The sequence below is a fragment of the Choloepus didactylus genome, chromosome 10 (assembly GCF_015220235.1).
Source record: "Choloepus didactylus isolate mChoDid1 chromosome 10, mChoDid1.pri, whole genome shotgun sequence".
NCBI lineage: Eukaryota > Metazoa > Chordata > Mammalia > Pilosa > Megalonychidae > Choloepus > Choloepus didactylus.
In genome coordinates this window covers 126,160,433-126,183,812 of record NC_051316.1, presented here as the reverse complement: position 1 = coordinate 126,183,812, position 23,380 = coordinate 126,160,433, and the positions used below count along the sequence as shown (strand labels likewise).

Sequence of the window (23,380 nt, the reverse complement as noted above, 5' to 3'; positions counted from 1 at the left end):
TCCAAGTCACCAGTCCCTGGGGACGCGAATCCCAGCCCGGGAGCTGGGCCTGCTCCTCTGGTCCTGCTGAATCGCGGACAGAGCACCGGGCTCCTTGGAGTTTGCTCCCCTCGCTGATGTATTTCCTGCGTGCATAACCACCTCGAGAATCAGAAAATAAAACTCCCCTCTACCCCCGTCCTCTTCGGCTTCCAACACCCGCCCACTGGCCAAAGCCGCTCTGCAGGCCGGGCCTGCCTCCCCCTGTCTGGGGAGGGGAAGCTTAACTTACATGACGGTGAGTCCTGTCCAGGCCTCACTCTCGGATGGCCGGCACCCCCATCCCTCCCTTCCCGGGTGCCTCCCCACTCCTTCCCAGACCGGGAGTGATGGGGGCTGACCCCGGTTCTCTGGGCTGGTCCGGACGTGGGACCACAGCAGACGTCGAGTCCTGGCTGTCCCGGGACAACGTCACAGCTCAGATGGGAGGGAAGGCAATCAGCCTCTGTTCTGTTTACTTTTTTATGGTTTTTTGAGCTATAAATCACATACAGTAGAATTCACTCATTTAAAGTGTAAAATTGGATGGTTTTCAGCATATTCACAGAGCTGTGCAACCATTGCCACAATTTTAGGACATTTTCACATTTTCATCACCATAAAAGAAGCCCCCTACCCATTAGCAGTCACTACAATTGCACCTTAACTCCCCTGTCCCCAGCCCCAGGCAGCCAGCAAAATTCTTGCTGTCTAAATTTGCCTATTCTGGGCATTTCCTACAAATAGAATCATACAATAGGTGGTCCTTGGTGACTGGCTCTTTTTACTTAGCATAATGCTTTCTAGGTTCTTCCATGCCATAGCATGTATGAATACATCACTTATTTTCATTGCCTTATAATATTCCAGCGTATGGCTATACCACATTTTGTTTATCCATTCATCATTGATGGACATTTGGATTGCTTCTGCCATTTAGCTATTATGAATATTTCTGCTATAAACATTCATGCACAAGTCTTCATTTCTCCTGGCCCAGTAACTAGGAGTGGAATTGCTGAGCCGTGTGGTAACTCTCTTTAAACAGTTAAGGAACTGCCAGACTGTTATCCAAAGTTTGTGCACCCTTTTGTATTCCTTCCAGCAGTGTCTGAGGGTTTCACTTTCTCTGTGTTTTCCCTCACACTTGCTATGAGGTATCTTTTAATTATAGCCATTCTAATGGGTATGAAGCAGTATCTCATGGTGATTTTTTATTTGCATTTCCCTCATGGCTAATGATGTTGAGTGTCTCTTCATATATCTGTTGACCATTTGTATAACATCTTGGGAGAATTGTCTATTTAGAACTTTTGCCTATTGTTAGTTGGGTTATGTGTCTTTTTATTATTGTTTTAAGAGTCCTCTGTATTTTCTACAAACAAGTCCCTTATAGGATATACAATTTGCAAATGTTTTCTCTCATGCTGCAGGGTTGTCCATTCATTTTCTTCATAGTGTCCCAAATTTGAAGCACAAAAGTATTAATTTTTTTTTATTAAATTCAGTTTTATTGAAATACATTCACACACCATACAATCATCCATGATATACAATCCACTGTCCACAGTATGATAACATAGTTATACGTTCATCACCACAATCTATCTCTGAACATTTTCCTTACATCAGAAAGAACCAGAACAAGAATAAAAAATAAAAGTGAAAAAAGAACACCCAAATCATCCCCCCATCCCACCCCATTTGTCCTTTAGTTTTTATCCCCATTCCTCCACTCATCCATACACTAGCTAAAGGGGGTGTGATCCACAAGGTCTTCACAATCACACTGTCACCCCTTGTAATCTACATTATTATATAATTGTCTTCAGGAGTCCAGACTGCTGGGTTGGAGTTTGGTAGCTTCAGGTATTTACTTCTAGCTATTCCAATACATTAAAGCCTAAGAGGTGTTATCTATATAGTGCATAAGAATGTCCACCAGAGTGACCTCTCGACTCCATTTGGAATCTCTCAGCCACTGAAACTATTTCGTCTCATTTTGCATCCCCCTTTTCGTCAAGAAGATACTCTCAGTCCCATGATGCTGGGTCCACATTCATCCCTGGGAGTCATACTCTGCGTTGCCAGGGAGATTTACACCCCTGGGGGTCGGGTCCCACGTAGAGGGGAGGGCAGCGAGTTCACCTGTCGAGATGGCTCAGTTAGAGAGAGGGCCACATCTGAGCAACAAAGAGGTACTCAGGGGGAGACTCTTAGGCACCATTACATACAACTTTAGACTCTCCTTTGTGGTAATGAGCTTCATAAGGGCAAGTCCCATGCTCGAGGGCTCAGCACATCAAACCGCCAGTCCCGATGCTCGTGACAACATCAACACCAGTCCAGGTGAGGATGTCCAACACATCCTCACCTTCCCCCAGATCCTCGGGGCTGGGGAGGGGGAGGCTGTAAATATATTTTTTATTGTCTGCCCAAATTACTCTAGGATGTGTCACTATTTCACTCCAGCCTATACTAACCTACCGTATCTCACTTCCTATTCAAAGTTCCATGCAATTGTGGTGTCTGAACAAATTGACTGTAGAGTTGTACCATTTAGAAAATTTAGATCCTGTACCAAATAGATATCTATTCCCTTGGTCTCATATGAAAGTTGAAGTTTTAAAACACAATCAGTTTCAACCTTTATCCTTTAGCCTGGCTTGCCCTGGTCTTAACCAGACCTGCTTCATTCATATCACTAATTGAAGTCTGGGCTCTTTTTCAGCCTTTTTTTTTTTTTTTTTTTTTTTTGACAGTGGCTGTATGCACTAATACTGACATTCATATCTGCCGAGCTCTAGCTCTGAGCTTCAGGTGTCTCAGAGATATGCATTGTTCCAGAGACCAATCAGGTTATACGCTAGGGGATCAGCATCTCAAAGTTTAGAGATAGGCCTTACAATTCAGTGATAGAGTTTACTGCTGTAAGAGCTTACAATCTAGGGACTATTACAGTTATTGTGTCCACGTTAGGCTATGTTCTAAGATTCAGTTCTGAGTTTACACATTGTAGTTAGTCCATGTTGGTGAGGCATCATCCCTCTCACCATGTTTTCTCCAACAAAAAGTATTAAATTTTGATGAAGAAAGTAGTTTGCAAACTGTAAAGTACTAGTACTGTGCAGATATTTTTATTTCTGTTAGCACTAGTGCAACCTATATCTACTTTTTCTTTTGCCACTTTGCATTTGGTGTTCTAATTAAGAAACCATTGCCTAACGTAATGCCGCAAAGATGTACTTTCCTGTAGGAGCTAAATTTTTAGCTCCTACATTTAGGTCTATGTCTATTTTGAGTTAATTTTGGTATATGGTGTGAAGAATGGGTTCAACTTGATTCATTTTCATGTGGCTATGCACTTGTCCAGCACAATTTACTGAAAAGACTCTTCTTTCCCTATCGAATTGGCTTGGAACCTTTGTAAAATATCAATTGACTATAAGTGTGCAAGTTTATTACTGGGCTCTAAATTCGATTGCACTCATCTACAGTCTATCTTTGTGCCACTGCCACACTGTTGATTACTGTGGCTTCATAGTAACTTTTGAAATTGGGAAGTGTGAGGCCTCCAACTTTGTGCTTCTACAAGATTGCTTTGGTTATTCTGGGTTCTCTCCTCTTCCATGTGAATTTTATGAATTTTTTCTGCTAAAAAAAATAAATCCAGCTTGGATTTTCTAGAAATTGCATTGAATCAGTCAATTTGGGGAGTTGTAATAGTTCCTTAGCCTACGATTTTCTATATCCAAGATCATGTCATCTGTAAAGAGAAATAGATTTATATCTTCCTTTCAAATATGGTGACTCTTTCATTTTCTTGCCTAACTGCCCGGGCTAGCTCACACAATGCTGAATAGAATTGGTGGGAGCAGACTTTGCTTTTGCTGTTTCTGACCCTGGGGGAGGCCTGCAGCCTTCCACCGCTGGGTGGGACGAGGGCTGTGGCCTTTCCTAGATGCCCTTCATCAGGTAGAGGCAGTGACCTTCTGTTCCTGGGTGCTGAGATGCCGAGAAGGAAACCCCCCACTTGGGCAGGAGCAGGCAGGGTCCCCCAGGATTTAGGGGCGCGGGAGAAGCAAACCCCGTGAGAGGGTGGAGCCCTGACTCGCTGTCAGAACTTCCCAGGACCTCTGGTCCCCGCCCCCCGTGGGCCCTGGGCCTCTCCCTGCCCCTCTGGGACTCGGTTTCCCAATTCCACGCTGGGGTGAGCCGTGGCCCTGCGCTCGGGGAGGGCGGGTGCGGGGTCTGCACCCCGGGTGGGGGGTGCACGTCGAGGGTCCCCACGGGACCGGGTTTCCCTGGGACGGGCTGCGGGGTGCAGGGCTCGTGCCCGCAGCGGGGCGCGCACTCGGGGCGCGCGGGACCGAGGCCGGTGCGGGGACGGGACCCGCCTCGCCGCGCACGCGCAGTGCGCCAACGGCTCCACCCGCCGGGGCCACGGACGCCCTGCACCCCGCACCCGCGCCCTTCCTCTGGGATACCCCAAACTCTGCCGGGCGGACCCGGTACCCCTGGGGGCGTGGAGACGCGGGACCCTCAGGGCACACTGCCCGCCGCCCTGTCCCCGCCCCCAGGGGGGTGTCTCTGCGGCCTGCGGGCTCTGAGGCCGAGCAGGGGTCCGAACCCCAAAGCCTGGGCTCTGCACAGGAGCCCCAGGAGGGGGCCTGAGCCCAGCGTGAGGGTGAGAGCAGCATGGCTGGGGGGTACAGGGAGAGCACTGTGCCAGGGGGCTCTGAGGTGGGCAGGGGCTGGGTGGTTCGTGGTGAAGGAGGCTCCAGGGAGGGGGGAGTGTGGTGGGGGGAGCCCCTGGGTGCCTCTGGCCCAGATCACGCTGGCTGGGATGCCGGTGAAGGAGTCGGGGCACTGCAGGGTCGGGGTGAGTGGGGGAACCCCATCCAGCAGGCTGTCCTGCCGGAGCCACCGCCTTCCAGTGCTGGAGGGAGCTGAGGGGACCCCTGGCCCCCACCCCCACCCAAGCAAGGAACCCCGAGCACAGCCTGCGGTGAGGGGCTGGCCCAGTGCCCTCCTGTGCACACGGGCAGAGGCAGCCTATGACTCCCCCAGGGCTGGGCGAGCTGCCTGGGGGCCCCGACGGGCTACTGGTCAGAGTCCCCCTCCAGGAGAGGACGGGCGAGGACCAAGGGGATGCTCCTGCCCTCCTGGATGCTCTCATACCTGCCCCCCTTGTCCCCCTCCAGGCTGACGAGGACGGGGCTGCGGTCGCCACTGCTGGCTGCCGAGCAGCAGTGAGGAGTCACCCTGCAGACCCCTGCGACAGAGCAGGTGCGCACCTGGTGGCCTCAGGCAAGGTGGAGACAGGAGCAGGAGGTGCTGCTGGAGGCCGAGCTGACGCCCGAGTCTCCAGGACAACAGGGTGTCGAGTCCCCGAACCCGGGGGACGGCGAGACCTGCAGAGGCCCCGGAACCTACTGGGCCCCAGGTGGGTGATCGGCTCCAGGGCTCCTAGAAGCTCTGTTCCGGAAGTGGGCTTCTCGGACCCTTTTGTGGGTGCAGAGTGGGGTACCCTGGGACCAGGAAGTAGGGAAGGGGGAGGCTGACAGGGAGAAGGAGCGGGACAGTCACCTTCTTTTCTGTCCTTCAGGGGACGTGGGGACAAGACTGGTGTCCATCTGCTTCACGTCAGACTAGGGGAGCAATAACACCCCAATTTCTCTACCCCCCAGCCCCTGGGGACCCCTAATCTATCTCTGTCTCTGTGGAGGTGCCTTTTCTAGATAGGTCAGGTAGTGGAATTACTCAATATCGGTCCTTGGCTGTCTGCTCACTGCCCTCAGCCTCACATCTTCCAGCCCGTCCGTGCAGCGGGGTCCCAGCTCCAGCCCTATTGACGGCTGAGTAATATTTCATTCGACGCCTGCTCCACACTGTGCTGGACACTTGGGGGGGGGCTCCCCCCTCTGGGCTCTTGTGAATAATGCTGCTGGGAACCTGGCAGGAAAGCGTCTGTCTAATCCCTGTTTTCAGTTCTTTGGGGTATGTCCCAAAAATGGCATAGTCGGGTCACATGTATTTCTGTGATGAGTTTTTGAGGAACACCAGATTGTTTCCCACAGTGGTTGCACCTTTTTATATTCCCATCAATAATATACAAGGTAATAGATTTTCTGCATCTTCACCAACATGTATTTCTGTTTAATTTTTTTTTAATCATAGCCAACAAGTGTTGATGAAGTGGTTTCTCTTTGTGGTTTTGGTTTGCATTTCCCTAATGCCTCATGATGTTGAACATGGTTTCCTGTGCGTATTGGTCAGTTGCATCTCTTTTAAGGAGAAATGTCTTTTCAAGTCTTTTACCCATTATTTCTATGGTCATGTGTACTTTTGTTGCTGACTTTTATTAGTCTTTTATATATTCTGAATAAATCAAGTATCAGATATGTACATTTCACCCATTCTGTAAGTTGTCTTTTCACTTTCTTGATAATGTTCTTTCATGCCCAAAAGTTTTTAATTTTCATGAAGCCCATTTTATCTATTTATATCTTGTTCCTCATGCGTTTGGTGTCATATTTAATAATTGGCAAATCCAAGTTCATGAAATGTTTTTTTCATCTAAGAGAGTTGTAAGTTTTAGCAGTTATATTGAGGTTCTTCTCCATCTTGAGTTAATGTTTGTAGATGGCGTGAGGTAGGGGTTCACCTCCATTTTTGCATGTAGACATCCACGTCTCCCTCCAACATTTCCTGACAAGACTGCTTTTTGCCCACACAAGGAGCAATGGATATTGTGAATAGGCCTATATCTATTAAAGAAATTGAATCCACAAGTAACAATCTTCTAGCACGGGCAGCTTCTGAGTCTCGAGCCTTCCTCTGGAAAACGGGCAGAGGAATGCAGCAACCTCCCGGACTGAGGTCTGGATGCACTAACAGAGGGACCCAGGCTCGGAGTGAGCAGGGGGTGCTCCACAGCCGTTCTGCTCCAGGCATGGGCTGGGAGCCTGCCTTTTGGGTCTCTCCTTGAGTGGAGCACAGGCGCTGGGAGGACGTGGGCACCAGGCCACTGAGTCCGTGTCCAGCCAGCTTGACCCAAGGAAGAAAAGGGAGAAGGAGAAAGAAGGTTCTGCTCCCCTGGGAGCTCAGGGTTGGGTGGAAACACACACTGAGTCCACCAGGCAGTGACCCCTGAGAATCTCCCACTCTGGGGAGCCCAATAAGCCCCCCACCTCATGGGAACAGGGCCTGGAGGTAGAGGCTGTTATTCCCCCATCTCACTAGTGAGGAAACTGAGGCTCAGGTCATGTCCAGGTGCCTGTAGACAGAACCCAAACCTCCACCGGCCTCTCCTTCCCTCCCTGCAGCGCCACTGAAGATAACCATGATTGAAGGGGCTTTTTCTGAGGTTCAGTGAGCAGGACCCCCAAAGAGGGGAGGGGGTAGCCCCTACTCAAGCAGTGTGTGCAAGTGGGGTGTCTGTGCCTTGTCTTAAATGTGGGTTCCCCCCCCACCCCCACGCCAGCACCCTCCTGCTGTCCCTGGGGAGCCACTAGGGAGCCCCTTTGCATGTCCATGTGACCCCTCCAGAGTCAGGTGTGAGCCCAGAGCCCAGCCTGACCCACCCCGTGTCTGACTGTTCTAGTTTGCTAATGCTGCCAGAATGCAAAACACCAGAAATGGATTGGCTTTTATAAAAGGGGGTTTATTTGGTTACACAGTTACAGTCTTAAGGCCATAAAGTGTCTGAGGTAAGGCATCAACAGTCGGGTACCTTCACTGGAGGATGGCCAATGGTGTCCGGAAAACCTCTGTTAGCTGGGAAGGCACGTGGCTGGTGTCTGCTCCAAAGTTCTGGTTTCAAAATGGCTTTCTCGGAGGAGCTAAGATGGCGGTATAGAGAGGAGTGAAAGACTGTTAGTCCCCCCCAGAACAATTCATAAATGACCAAAAAACAAGTAAATAACCTGGAATAACAGTGGGGAGACAGACGTGACTGTCCACTTATCATCCACCAACCTGAATTGAGAGGAATGCCTGAGAACACAGCATACAATCTGTAAATGAAACTGCGGACCCGCGCTGAGAGCCGAGAGCCTCTCCCTCATAGAAGCCGCGCGGTGCACTCTCTCAGCCCAGCTCCGAGTGAGGTTTTAATATTAACTGCTCAATACAGATAGCGAATCCTCAACAAGCAGACAGAGGCTTTCGGTGACAACTGACCTTGGGAGAGTCGGGGGACATATCTGTCTCAGGACGGGGAGCCCAGAGGATCGGGTGCTATCTCTGGCTGACGGGTGAACCTGGGAGCTTTTCTGTCCCTTTCTCTCTCCGTGGAGAAAACCTCAGCTGCTCTCCGCCCCCGCAGCGCTTTGCAGTAAAGACAGCCTCAGACATTTTAAAATCAAAACACTTCGATCAGCAGAGTCACAGAAACAAAGAACTTACTGATATGCAAATAACCTCTCTGGAGGGGGCATAGCTTCCCAAGAGGAAAGGGAGGGGCCCAGCTCTACTGTCCGTCTTTCAGTCTTTCAGGAACCAGACCCCAAAGCCTGGGGGAGGAGCGCCGCAGGCTACACCCTCTTACACAGGCAGTGACAGGTGCATCTGCCCAGCAGAAAAGCACAGGTGTCTCAATCCTCTAAGAAAAGCCATCAGGGAAACCAGATACTGAAATATTACCTCTTTCAGTGACCTGAGCCTGTTCTCATCTGGAAAAACCTGACTGGGGTGGCCTAGGAGGTCAGATGCCTAGACAACAGAAAACTACAACCTACACTAAGAAAAACGAAGCTATGGCCCAGTCAAAGGAACAAACGTACACTTCAACTGAGATACAGGAATTTAAACAACTAATGTTAAATCAATTCAAAAAGTTTAGAGAATATTTCACAAAAGAGATAGAGGCTGTAAAGAAAACACCGGGCATATATAAGGCAGAAACTGAAAGTTCAAAAAAACAACCAGTAGAATCTATGGAAATGAAAGGCACAACACAAGAGACGAAAGACACAATGGAAACATACAACAGCAGATCTCAAGAGGCAGAAGAAAACACTCAAGAACTGGAGAACAAAACACCTGAAAGTCTACATGCAAAGGAGCAGATGGAGAAAAGAATGAAAAAATATGAGCAACGTCTCTGGGAATTTAAAGATGAAACAAAGTACAAGAATCTACATATCATTGGTGTCCCAGAAGAAGAGAAGGGAAAAGGGGCAGAGGCAATAATAGAGGAAATAATCAATGAAAATTTCCCATCTCTTATGAAAGACATAAAATTACAGATCCAAGAAGCACAGCGTACTCCAAACAGAATAGATCTGAATAGGCCTACCCCAAGACACTTAATAATCAGATTATCAAATGTCAAAGACAAAGAGAGAATCCTGAAAGCAGCAAGAGAAAAGCAATCCATCGCAAACAAAGGAAGCTTAATAAGACTATGTGCGGATCTCTCAGCAGAAACCATGGAGGCAAGAAGGAAGTGGTGTGATATATTTAAGATACTGAAAGAGAAAAACCGCCAGCCAAGAATCCTATATCCAGCAAAGCTGTCCTTCAAATATGAGGTAGAGCTCAAAATATTTTCTAACAAACAGACAATGAAATACTTTGTGAACAAGACACCCGCCCTACAGGAAATACTAAAGGGAATACTGCAGAGTGATAGAAGACAGGAGTGCGTGGTTTGGAACACAATTTTGGGAGATGGTAGCACAGCAATGTAAGTACACTGAACAAAGGTAGCTATGTATATAGTTGAGAGAGGAAGATTAGGAGCATGTGAGACACCAGAAGAAAGGAAAGATAAAGACTGGGACTGTGTAACTTGGTGAAATCTAGAGTGTTCAACAATTGTGATAAAATGTACAAATATGTTCTTTTACAAGGGAGAACAAGCAAATGTCAACCTTGCAAGGTGTTAAAAATGGGGAGACATTGGGGGAGGGATGCAATCAGCATAAACTAGAGACTGTAACTAATAGAATCATTGTATTATGCTTCCTTTAATGTAACAAAGGCGATATACCAAGATAAATGCAGATAGGAGGGGGGGATAGGAGAGGCATGTTAGACACTTGACATTGGTGGCGGTGTCTTTTTACCCCACTTTGATTTGGGGTTGCTTTTCCTTTTGCTGCTTCCTGGCTGTCATTTTTTTCCTCTTTCTTTTGCCTCTCTGCCTTCTTTGACGCTCCCTCCTGCCTTGTGGAAGAAATGTAGATGCCCTTATATAGATAGTGGTGAAGGTGGTGAACACATAAATATGTGACCATACAGAGAACCATTGATTGTTTACTTAGGATGGAATGTATGGGGTGTGAACAAAACCTTAAAAAAAATGGGTTGATGACAAAACCTCAAGGGCAATATACTGAGTGAAATAAGCCAGACACATAAGGACAAATATTGCAGGGTCTCACTGATAGGAACTAATTATAATATGTAAACTCATAGACATGAAATATAAGGTACTTAAGAATGGGGAGCGGTTGCTTAGTTTGAGCAGAATGTTCAACTAGGATGAACTTAAATGCTTGGAAATGAACAGACGTGTCGGTAGCAAGATGTGAGAATAACTAACAGTGCCGAATGGTGCATGAATGAGGTGGAAACTGGAAGCTCAGAGTCATATATGTCACCAGAAGGAAAGCTGGAGGTCAAAAGATGGGAATGTATAAAACTGAATCCTATGTTGGGCAATGTCCATGATTAACTGTACAAATATTAGAAAACTCTTCCATGAACCAGAACAAATGTATGACAATACAACTAGAAGTTAACAATAGAGGGGCATATAGGGAAGAAATATATACCTATTGCAGACTATATACTACAGTTAGTAGTATTTCAATGTTCTTTCATAAACAGTAACAAATGTACTATACCAACACTATGAGTCAACAATTGAGGGGGGTTGGTTAGGGATATGGGAGGATTTGAGTTTCCTTTTCTTTTTCTTTCTTTTTTTTTTTTTTTTTTTCCCATCTTTCACTTTATTTCTTGTCTGGAGTAATGAAAAGGTTCTAAAAATTGAACAAAAATTAAGTGTGGTGATGGATGCACAGCTGTATGAGGGTGCCAGGGGCAACTGACTGTACACTTTGGATCTTTGGATAATTGTATGGTATCTGAACAATCCCAATAAAAATTAATGAAAAAAAATTAAAATTTAAAAAAAATGGCTTTCTCCCAGGACGTTCCTCTCTAGGCTGCAGTTCCTCAAAAATGTCACTCTTAGTTGCTCTTGGGGCATTTGTCCTCTCTTAGCTTCTCTGGAGCAAAAGTCTGCTTTCAAAGGCCCTCTCCAAAATGTCTGTGTAAGCTGAAGCTCCTCTCTCAGTTCCAGTGCGTTCTTCAAAGTGTCCCTCTAGGCTGAGCAAGCTCGCTCCTTCTGTTTGATCTTATATAGTGCTCCAGTAATTTAATTCACACCCACCCTGAATGGGTGGGGCAACACTTCCAGGGAAATTGTCCAATCAGAGTCATCACCCACAGTTGGATGGGGCGCATGTCCATGGAAACACTCTAAGAATTACAATCTAATCAACACTGGTCTGCCCACACAAGATTACATCAAAGATAATGGTGTTTGGGGGGACATAATACATTCAAACTGGCACACTGACTCACAGGTGGACCCCGAGTATAGGGAAGGAGGCTTCAGGGAGGCACGGACAGGGGCTCAGCCTTTTGGGGTCAGTGTCCACATCTGCAAAGTCCTCTCATTTTCCACTCCCAAAGCCCTGGAGAAACCCCAGTGACTCCCCGACTATTACGGTGTGAGCCAGGGGTGCTTGGCAGGGCCCTGCAGCTGGGGTGGGGTGGCAGGGAGCTGACCTCACTCTATACCCTCCTGTCACCTGCAGGGTCTCTGAAGGTCAGGGGCTTCCAGGAGCGATGCCTGCAGCCCTCCAGCACCAAGAGCCACACCAATGGGAATGTGGACGGCCTGGACCTCGGCATCTGGGTCCTCCTGGACAAGAACCAAGGTCATGCTCACCTCCCTCCCCTCCCAGTGCCCTGCTCCCTGCAGGAGCCCCCCAGCAGCCAGAGTCCCAGGCCCTGGCCTCTTGATGGTGTGTGGAGCCTCCAAAGCTGAGCTTTCCTGGGGTTGGCACAGGTAGGGAGGGGTGCGGGAGGGAGGTGCTCTCGGTGTTCCCCAAGCCTGTGGCAGGGCCGACTTCGCAGCACCTCTCCCAGGCCTCGTGGGCGGACCCTCTACTTGGGGGGTTAGGGTCTGTCCTGTGATCTCTGAATTCTGCGAGGGGACACTCTCCGATCCCCTCTTCTGAAAACAACTCCGGGCAGTCCTATGAAATGTACATTCTACAAAATAAGGGACAGCTCCTACAAAAGCCCCAAATGCTACTCCAGAGCCAGGAAGCTGGTGTTGAATAGTGAGATGCCTGGGCCCTGGGGAGCTGGAGCAAAATCCAAGAGAAAGGAAGACAGACAAAAAACTGACATGCCCAGAGAGGCTGGTTCTTCAGCTGCTTTGGAATCTGGAGTTGGTGCTGGAGATGTTCGTAGCCCTGGAGGTAGAGCTCTGGCTGCCTTCTCTCTCGAGCGGGCACTGCAGCTGGGTCTGACTCTCAGGGTGCTGCTAGAGTGGACTGCACCTGATGACACCTGTCACCGACTGTATCTGTGGATTGGCACAGGAGCTGGCCTGAGATCTGTCTTCATCACTTGAATTGATACTGCCTTTAGCTCGGGAGCTGGCAACCAAGCGGGCTCTACCCCTGGAGCTGGTGTCTACATTTGAATCTGGTGCTAACACCAGCTTGACATTTGCTGCTTTAAGCACAGGACTTGGTGCTCTGTCTGTTCTTGATTTGGGGCTGGAGCTGTGGTTGGAGCAGATGTGAGGCAGCTGGGTGCCACTGGAATTGGTGGAGGAGCCAATTCAGAAGCCAGTTCTCTGTCTGGGTATGTGCCAGGTTTGTTTGGAGCTGGTGGTGTGTCTAACACTGAAAATAGTATCCAAACAAATAAAAAAAATAGGAATATATATATGCAGGGAGGTCCCAGAGTTGTTCCACGTCAACTCCAATGAACTGATGAAACAAAGAAGACCAAATAAATTGAAGACACCCCATGCTCATGGATTGGAAGACTATCGATACAGTGTCAATATTCCCCAAAACAAAAATACATATTCAAGGCAAACTCTAACGAAATCCTGAAGAATGTTTTTGCAGAAATGTGGAAACCCATACTTTGGCAAAGAAACCAAATATCCCACCGCAGATGAATGGATAAACAAAATGTGGCATATCCTTTTCCTGGAATATATTTCAGCCATAAAAATGTGATGTACAGTGATATGTTGCCATATAGACTAACCTCAAAAGCATGCTAAATGGGAGAAGCCACTTCCACTGATATAAAACTCCAGGATAGATCATTTCAAAGAGACAGGAGAGTCATGATTTCCAGGGGCAGAATGGGGAATGAATGCTTAATGGGGACAGGATTTCTGTTTGGGATGTTGAAATGTTCTGGATCGAGATGATGATGGCTGCACGACGTTATGAAAGAACTGCATACTCGATGGACAATAGTAAAAGGGCTATCACAGCCAGGTCCCCTGAGATGAAGGGAAGCTTCCAGCCTCACAGCTTGCTGTCGGCAGGTAACTGTTCCAGGCCACCTGCCTCGATCCAGCCCTGGCTGCACCTGAGAAGTCAGGGCTTCCTCTGGTGCCTGAACTGGTTTGAGCTCGTCCACTGCTTATCCAGGGGATGGTGCTGCGTCCAGCTCAGTATCTGGCCAGGTATTGTCAAGGTACCTGACTCATGCTCCTCACCTGTGCTAGCGTTGGCAGCCGATGTAGGTCTGCCCCGAGAAGTGGCCACGGACCTGGCAGCACCTCTCCAGGGTTGCTCCGCCTGGTGCTGGGATGGCAGCAGGAGCTGGCGTTTGCAGTGTTGACACTGGAGCTGGAAGAGAAGGAGTGTCCCCCCACAAGCCTGCCTTTCTAGGTGGCTTCTCCAACCAGAAAATGTCTCCAAGCCTTGCAGAGACCCAAGCCCAAACCCACCAGCCCCGAAGCAGGAGCCCTCCTGGACAGAGGTTCACCAGATGCCTCTTCCAAGGTTCTTCTTTTCTCCTGGCCCCACACTAGCCCTGGAGGCTCCTCCATGGGTGCCCCCCGTGTCCTCCCGTCAGGCTCACAGGCACCCTGCCCCAGATCTCCTCACCTCTGCCTTGGTCTCCACTGAATCGAGACCCTCAAGCTGCTCATGGAAAACGTGGGCCTGGCACAGCTGCTGAGAGCCCAGAATGGTCTTCAAGAGGGAGCCCACCTGGGACATGAGGCTGGCAGTGCCCTGGGGCTGAATCAAGTGCCCCCTGGTTTGGTTCACCCACTTTCCACTACAGATGACGTGGCCCTGGTGGGAGGACGGGGGCAGAAGGTCAGAGGCCTGGGCTTCCCTCCCAACATCCCCTCCAATGATATTCCTGCATTTGGGGGTTTGGAGGGCCCTGATGCATGCCCCTGCCCATCCTGAGGCCCCCAACCCACATGCCATCCCCTCATGGATAGGGGACTGGTGCAGAGGTTCAATCATAGGGGCTCACAGTCACTCAACTGAACAAATCTCCCCTTCTTCAGGGACCCCTGCCCCCTCCCCTCAGGCATCTGGGCTCCAGGAGGGCAGGGAGGGGAGGTGTCAGCTCTGCTTGTTGCACTGCACTTACACAAGTAGGCGCTCCCCAAATCACTGGTGGATGGGGGCTTCTCTCTCCAGCCTTCCCAGGGCCCTCATTGCACCTCAACCTGAAGCTCGTGCTCCAAGCACTGCCTTAACTCTCTGTGCCTGAGGGGGTCTCATCCCTCTGACACTGTCCTCCAGGCTCCAGGGGCACAGCCTGGCCCCCCAAGCCTGCAGCTCAGCATCCACGACTGAGGATCCAGGCAGATGGGGGAGCAGGATGCTCACCACCTCCCCCACCTGGGACCCTGGATCTTGGGTTGGAGGCGAGAAAGGGGGCATGTTGAGCACGATGGGGTGACGAAGGGAAGGTAGGAAACATCAACTGTGGGGGACCCAGGGATGTGACCTGCTCCTCCCACCTACTGCCCCCCACCCCACATTTCCCTTCGACTCTGGAGGAAGGAGCCCCTCATTCTTCACCTGGAGTCCACTCACATGTCCAGCTGGTCCCGGCGTCGGCCACACTCTTGGTATAATAGGAACAACAGTCCATGCCTAGAGGGTCATAAGGACGTCACATCTGACGTGCTGTGCACCCTCCCTGCCCCTGAGGTCTAGGGTCGCTCTCTGACACCCCCAATGGAATGGAGGCCCAGGAGGATGGGATAATTTCCTGCTTTATTCCTCTAATCATGTTAAATTACAAATGTCCTGCACGTAGTAGGCACACATCTATTTGTTGACTGAGCCCCACGAGCACTTTACTAGGTGTAGACTGGGATTGGACCACATCTCCCGGCCCCCATCGATCTCCACTCTGACTACACCTCTGAAGGGTTCCTCCAGGATGGAATCTCCAACCATCTTCACCAAAGGGCACATGGGTGAGTCCAGGGCCACGGGCAGGTGAGGCTGAGCCAGATGCTTCTCCAGGGGGACAGGAAAGGTTTAAGTGTGACCAAGCCCAGCACCTCCAGCTGCTCGTCATGCAGGGCCAGGCCTGGGTCAGCCCTTCCCACGGCCCGTCCCCTTCAGTCCCCACCATAACCCTGTGACGTGTGTCCCCTCACCCCACCCCACAGAGGAGCCCCCTGAGGCTCAGACAGGTGAAGGGACATCCCAAGACCCACAGCGAGGGCTGGCTGAAATGGGGTGAAGAGGGGTAGCGCACTGACCTGGTGACCAGCTGAACCATTACTTGGTGGATGACAAAAGTTCCATCACTCCCCAGGGGGTGGCGGGGCACTCCCGAGCCAGGTGGGCGGCACCAGGCACTGGCTGGCTCTTCGCACCTGCTGGCCCTGATGATGGTCTGCACCAGGTCAATCTCCTCCACGTCCCCAGCTGTCTAGTTATCACACTGGGTGGGAGAAGGAGGGACAGGCGGTCAACAGCTCCACCAGGTCCACCAGGAGGTTGGAGGCAGGAGCTCTGACCTGGAAATCCCAATCCTCAGGACTGCGGCAGGAGGGAGGACATGGGTGTCTCTAGCATGAGAAAGTCTCAGCTTATAAGAAGAAATTGTGGTGGGGCAACGATTTAAATGTTAGTACCTGAGTAATAATCGCACCTCCCTTACAAATAGCCTGTAATAAGAGCGTTATCCCCTGAGTCCTCACAGAATCACCCCATTCTAGAGAGGAGAAAACAAAGGCTTAGCAAGGGCCTGTGGCTGCTGGGACACGGGTCACACCCAGGACCGTCCCACGCTCTGGCTGTGAGATGTTCTCCGTGTGCGGCCTGAGGCTGGGTCCGGCCCTGGTGCGGAGGGGATTCTCCAGAAACCTCCTTCTCCCCCTGGTCAGCGACAGTGCACGGGGAGACCCGCCCTGATCCTGCATTTGATTTCAAAGCCCTACACTTTCTCTTCTCTCTTTTATATTAAGGGACTTGTGAGAACCTGGGGCTCCAGTGATCCCAGATCCTGTCAAGGGGCAAATGCCTGGAGATCCCAGGGTGGGAGAAAGTCCCTGGAAGCTCCAAGGACACAAGTTGATTACTCAGAGAAGAGAAATTCTGTATGGACTTTAACCAATTGAAATTTGGATCAATTTCCCAGTGAGGCAATTGCATATTAAAACAACAATGAGATCTTATCGGCCTCGCTGACACCAGAGGGACAGAAGTTAGCAGGCAGGTCATACACACTGTCGGCGGGTGGCAGGAAGCAGCCACGTCTTCACCTGCTTTGGGACCCTCGGCTGCTTCGAGTAACCTGGCCCCAGCCGTTCAAGCTTTCAACACGCATCACCTGCAGCCTGACCGTCCCTTCCTGGGGGTCTCTCCTGGGTGGGCAGGAACATTAGGATGTTCAGGAGACATGATGTTCCCTGCAGCCCTGTGGAAAGGACAGCAGGAAGGAGTCACATCAAGGCCTGAGGGACTGACAGCCTGAACCTCTGAGGGCCCAGCCTCCCCTCGGGAACACGACAGCCCTGTCGCCTGACCTGGAGGGTCACGGTGAGCCCCCTGAGACGGCAAGTTGCAGAGACACATGTATTAGAGGCTAACTGTGTTATTTTTATTTAAAAATGCACCTGGAAGCCTGAGGATGGGAAAACATGGAGCAGGTTGGAGGACACTCTAGCAGACTGCAGGGGGACCCCTGGACACAGGGAGCACCTGGGGACAGGCAGCTGAAGCAACCAAGGCAGTGTCTCCAACAAAAGCTGCCATGGACTCATGGAGCTGGGAACACGGTAGAAGAGCCTTTCCTGATATTCCATCAAACACTGCACCTGGTTAAGCCTGGGGCTTGGTGGGAGGTGGGGGTGGCGTCGGGGTACCTCTGAGGGTGGGAGTGTGGTTCACACAGGGGATCCCTGGGAGGAAGTCTGGGGGGCTGCCCGGGCAGGGTCTGGGTCCCAGACTCCCCTCCTCTCTTGGGACCTGGGTGTGCTCGCTCTGCTCCCATCTCACCTCCAGCCTACTCTGGCCCCTGTTGGGGTTGTGGCCCTCTGGCCCCATGGTCAGGGATGGGGTGATGTGGTCCCCTTCATCCAGCTTTGCACTGCACTCCTTGTGGAGTTCTGTGAAGACAAGGCCACCAGCTGGGCTAGGGAAAAGGAGGGGACAGCCCCCCACAGCTCTGGATCCACACCTGGGCAGGTGGGCACCACCCCCAGTTCCCTCCTTCCCGCCCTGCCAGCTGTGACCTGGATGGGAAATGATGAGCCCACCAGGGGTCCACGCTGACCCCCTGCCCCTGCCCCTCCCCTGACACCCCCACCCTGGGGTGCTGAGGCTGCCCAGGCAGGATCAATGGGTCGGCCTGGCTTGCCTCCCACATCCAGGGCCCTGGGTTACCTTTGGCTTCCTCTTGTTAAAAGGCCAGATCCTTCCAGGTGAGGGCTGAGCCAGCACCTGCAGTGGTGGATGAAGCCTTCACCGTGGGGTTTGAGTCTCTAACCTTGGGACACAGGGAGACAACAGGAAAACATCTCATCCGAGCGTCTGTGCCTGAGTGAGCTGTTAGGGGCTGTCTCTAGAATGTGGGCACCTGGTTACTGGGGTTCCAGGATTTCTTGCACTAATCTCCAAAGAAGTGAGGTCACTCCCTGTGCCCCCTCCCTGGATAAAACTCCCCCCGTCCCCTCTGGGATGCTGACAGCTCACCCTCCTCCCCCACATTGTTGCCTCACTGTACACAGTGTCACCCACTCAGCCCTCCACGCTGCCCCCCAAGGCCTGGGGACATCAGGACACCACTGGGGAGACAGCTGGGTGCAGACCCGGTCTTCCTCCCCCCAGTCCTGTGACCCAGAACAAGTCATTGTACCTCTCGGGGCCTCCCAGGTCTCCCTCCTGCTCCAGGGGACAATTCTAGCTTCTCCTTCTCAGGGAGGAGGTGCACGTGCGATAATTCCTACAAAACTCGAGGGCTGGGGTCACCTGTGGCTAATGCTCGAGCTTCGAGAAGAAAGAATTTCCGGAAGGAGTGGGAAGGAGCAGGGAACCCAACTCACATCAGGGCTGAGCTCTGGGGGTGTGATCTCGGGAAAGTCACACCGTCCTTGACTTCATTTATGAGTTCACACCAGGAGGGGCTTGAAATTCAGTGAAAAGCTGATGTTGCCATCCTCGGGTGTCAACCCTCCAAAGATTTCCCATTCTATTTACAGTCAGGTCCAGGTGCCTCTCCTTAGGCAACGTGCTGGGCTGGCTCCAGGGGCCTTCCCAGCCTCCCTTCCTCCTGGGGTGCGTGTCCTTGTGGAATCCATTCGTTTTGGGTGTGGACTGGACCAAGCAACTGGATTCCAGATAATATACTACGGCAAAAGTGAAGGGACTGATGCAATGTCACTTCCAAGATATAAAGAAGTCTTTGAATTCGTGTTGGTGGTTGTCTTTTGAGCTCTTCCACACCTCTCTCCCTCCCTCCCTCCCTCCCTCTCTCTCTCTCTCTCTCTCTCTCCCCCTCACTCTGCCAAACTGTGATCTGTCCCATGCAGAGGCCCATATGGCAAATCCCAGGGAGGGGCCAGGCAGCAGGAAGGAGCTCAGGGCCTCCGTCCACACTGGGTCCCAGCATAGTCCCGGGAGTGGGATTTGAAGCAGATCCTCCCCAGTCGAGCCACCGTTGAAGGCGCAGCCCAGCCTGGGAGGGACCTTGAGGCAGCAGCCCCAGCCAAGCCTTTCCCGCATTCCTGGGCCTCAGAACCTGGGAGACAATGAAGGTGTGGTGTTGTCAGAGGCTAAGTTTTGGGGTAACGCGGTCCCACAGTAATCGACAGCTAAACCATCTTCTAGGGTGGAGGACCCAGACCCGCCCTCCCTCCCTCCCTCCCGAGCTGGTTCCAGCCGCACGGTCTGCCTTTCTCACCTCTTCTCTGGCCACACTCCCCTCTGCCCCCATCTGCACAGTTGTGCCTTCTCTCTGCACTGTCCCCTGTGCAGGGCTGGCTCCCGCAGTCATTCTGCTCACAGCTGAGCTGTCACATCACAGTGAGGCTTTGAGGCCCTCCCACCTGTTGGCCCCCAGCCCTCCCTGGCAGGCACCTGCTTTGTTTTCACTGGGGCACATGATCTTTTTCTTTTCTAAGGGCTTTTCTGTGCTTTCACCCTTTGTTCTGAGCTCTGAGACTCTAAACAGCTCGAAGGCCCGGAACCAGGCCCCCCAGTACCTCTGGGTGGACACTGGAATTGTTGCAATCTCTGCACATTCCTGGGGCCGGAGGGAAGGACATGATGGTGACAGGTCCAGGTGGGGGACAGTGAGGGGCCTTGGTGGGGCAGGAGTCCAGAGCCAGCATCCTGGCTCTCTTGTCCCTGCCCCCACCACTCCCCTGCGGCCCTACGTGAGCTCAGCACAAACAGCAGCCCTGCTCCCCCTTTCTCCATATATCAAGCTCTTCCCATAACCAGAGGCCGGGGGACAGAACTAGGCAAGTCCTGCCCACTAGGCCTCCGGCTTCCACCCCATCCCCTGGGTGAGGGCCGCAGCAGCTCACCTTCCTCCTCTTTTGGAAGTTGTGTCCTCTGGAAGGTGCACAGCCAGCTCCCCTCCAAAAGGGCCCCTGCGGCCATCACCAGCCCCTGGGGCTGCCTGCTGCATTCTGTGGGGACTGGGGCCAGGGCGGACACTTACTCCAGGACGGGATCTGGGCAGGTTCAGGGCACCAGGGACAGCCCAGCCCGACCATCCCTGATGACAGACAGAGGCTGAGGCCTCAGGGTGACTTTGGGGCCAACTTCACCCTCCCCCGCGGCCACCACCTGAGGGTCCGTGTTCAGCTCAGAAAAGAGCAGATGTAGCTCCGCAACCAGAAACCTACTGAGGCTAATGCAGAGCCTCAGTTTACTCCTCATGGAGAGGGGCAACAAGCCCGGGACCCTAGGGGTCTTGAAGCTCCTATAGGCCGGAGGGTGCCAAGTGCTGGGGGTTCACTGCTCACAGAGGGGTTCTCTCCTCCAAAGCCTCAGGTCCCACTCCCCACCCCACTCTGACCCAGGTGGTCGCACGGGGCAAGCCCAGGTGGGAAGGCTGCTCTCGACAGCCTGTGGCATCAGGTGGGTGGGCACAGGCTCTCAGGTCCCCAGGGAGGCCCCTGCCCCTCAGGCCTCCCACTTGGAGCAGCCTGGGGACCCCAAGTGCCCCAGTTGTCTCCCAGGGCCAGCTTTTGACAAACCACAAAGGCCACGTGGTACCTGTCCCCACCGCATACCCCTCCACTCTTATACACCCTAAGACCATCCCTCCAGGCCCTTGCTCCACCAGCTGCAACGAGCCCCCAGGAGACTAAGTGGTTGAGGCAGGGCCCCTCCAGGCCCCAGGAAGCTCACGTCTAATAGGGCCCCCAGGCACTGAGGCACCAGGAGGGAGGGGCTGGAGAAGCTGGGGCCCCTCCCCTTGACCTGGAGGCTGGCTCCCCCAGCCTCCCCAGCCTCATGCACTCAGCACCTCTGGACACTGCCAGGACCTTGGGCTTCCCCTCCAGGGGCTGGGGTCAGGAGGCCAGCCCCCCCCCCCCCAACCTACATCTCACTTCAGAGGGGCTCCTCGGATGTCGTCCCAGGAGGGTTCAGTCCCCACCCCGGTCCCCTCTTCCTGTCTGCATGCCCCTTCCCTCTGGACCCTCACCGCCCCAGACATCATCCAGCTCTTTATGTCCCTTGTCCCTTGAGTCACCCCCACTGGGCCGGGGCCACCCCTGCCTGCTCTGCTCCCCAACATCCCCAGGACCAGGCACAGGGCAGGTGCCCAGTAGACAATTCAGGATGGCCCTGCTCACCTCCACGAGCCAGGCTTCTGGGCCGGTCCCAGGAACCCCAGGGGCAGAGGGCAGGAGCCAGCAAGCTGTCGGTGGTGGGCTGGTGCCCTGGGATGTGGGACAAGGGGCTCACGGAGCGCCCTAGTGTGTCTTGGCCCTCCCAGGGCTGCCCCCTCCACCAGTCCCTGTATCATCCCAGACCCGAGGACACGAGGACGGAGCCATTTCCCCCTCTCCTGTGCACCTCCTGGGGCCTGATCAACCCCTGCAACTTCTAGACACCCCAACTGATAAGGCCTGGCAGGGAGGATCCCCTGGGCCTCCGTAAAGGCTGGCCTGGTCACTCAGTGACTCTCGGTCTCACGGGGGTCCACGTCATCTAAGTGCTGCAATTCCCTGTTGTGACCATGCAATTTGGGGTTTCCTATTGTTTTCCAATTTTAGGGGTCTTGACTCCTCCCCACTGGCCTCCCTGGAGCCCCGTGGCACAGGGGCCTAGAAGCCTCTGCCAGGCTCTGCACAGGGAACTCTGATTGGCACCAACAGAAGTAGGAAGTTTTCTGAGGCAGAAAAGGCCTGGAACGACCCCTCAGTTTCTCTGCCTCTAAGTCTGCACTTTCATACTTCTGGGTTTGCAAATGAAAACAAAGCTGGTCATCGGGGTTTTCAAATGGACACCCAGTTACCTGCATCTTGAGTTGTGACTCCATAGTACTACCAGTAAACATGGGGACCCCCACCACACAATCTCCCCACCTGCAACCCTGAAAGGGGCTGTGTGGAAACTGGGCCTCACCCAGCCTCCCATGGCCCCCATTGGGCTCTGCTTCAGGACTGGGGACACTGCTGGGACACGCCTCGTCACAAGAGGGCCTGGAAGCGCCTGCCCAGAGACCCCAGCAAGCCCTGCTGCCTGGACACTCTCCCCTGCAGAGAGGTTCCTGGGGCTGTAGGAGCTGCAAGGAGGGGCCCCGGAAAGACAAGGCCTGTCCCTTGTCCCAGGAGCACAGCCGCGTCCAGGGCAGGTGACCACGAGAGCAAGTACTAAGGGCCCTGCCAGCCAGGGCCCGTAAGGCCTTCCTGAAGTCGGGGGTGGGGTCTGCGGTTCACCCCAAGCCTGCAGAGCACCGGAGCTGCGATGCCACCTCCCCGGCCTGGGCTGCCCCCACGGGCTTCTCAGTTCCACAGTGGCCCATGAGCAGGCGCTGGAGGGTGACGCCTCTGCAGACCCCATCACACCCGTCCACATGGCAGCCCCAGAAGCCCAAGGATCCCGTGGGCGAGGACATGCCTCGTGTGCTCCGTGGACCCCAGGGGGTCTCAGCTACATGCCCCACCAGTGAAAGCAAAGTCACACAAACCACAACCTGCAGTCCTCAAAGCTCCAAGCCACACTTTCCCCAAATCTGTTTAATTTCTACTGGATCATGCTGCCGTGTTCCTGGCCTCACCCCAGACCCAGTCAGGAGCTCCATCCTCCAGGATCACCTCACAAATAGCCTGAGGCAGGCTGGCCAGGAGGGAAGCCTGTCTTAGTTTTCCGTTGAGAATCAACACCGAGTGGGTATAAAGGCCTCCCTAACACCAAGGATGAATCCTGAGGCAGAAGTGAGGCCTTCAGTCCCCCCGGGGAAGGAAACCGCCTGCAGCGTGGGTTCCCCAGTGGGCCGGCCACGCCAGCACCTGCGGGCTCAGCTCAACCCCCACCTCCAGCAGGTGTGCAGCTCTGGACATGCCACGTGTCTCCGGGGTCTGTCTGCCCAGGGAAAATGCTCCCAGTAAACAGGTTCCATCTGAAACGGAACCTGGGAAGGCTACAGTCCATGACTAGCAGCAGGGACCCAAGCACCTCGAAGGGCTGGGAACCCCATGAGGCCCCAGGGCTGGGGACTCCCGGCTGGGGAAGAGCTGGGCTGTTGTTTTTATTGGGGGGCAGCAGAGCAGCTGATTCAGGGGGAGCGGCTCGAGTCCACCGCAGTCTGTGCTCCTGGGGCAGCAGGGACTGTGTGCCCCTGGGCC

The 23,380-nt window shown here is 52.9% G+C and overlaps 1 protein-coding gene across 1 annotated transcript; it reads left to right on the top strand.

Moving 5' to 3' along the window:
• The first annotated feature begins 271 nt into the window (after positions 1-271).
• LOC119545383 (proline-rich protein 2-like) lies at positions 272-18,985 on the top strand. Its single transcript, XM_037850854.1, has 6 exons — positions 272-277; positions 4,346-4,705; positions 5,223-5,464; positions 11,856-11,978; positions 15,420-15,535; positions 16,538-18,985. The coding sequence occupies exons 1-6, from the start codon at positions 272-274 to the stop codon at positions 16,564-16,566; spliced, it is 876 nt and encodes a 291-aa protein (XP_037706782.1). The 3' UTR covers positions 16,567-18,985.
• The last annotated feature ends 4,395 nt before the right edge of the window (positions 18,986-23,380 follow it).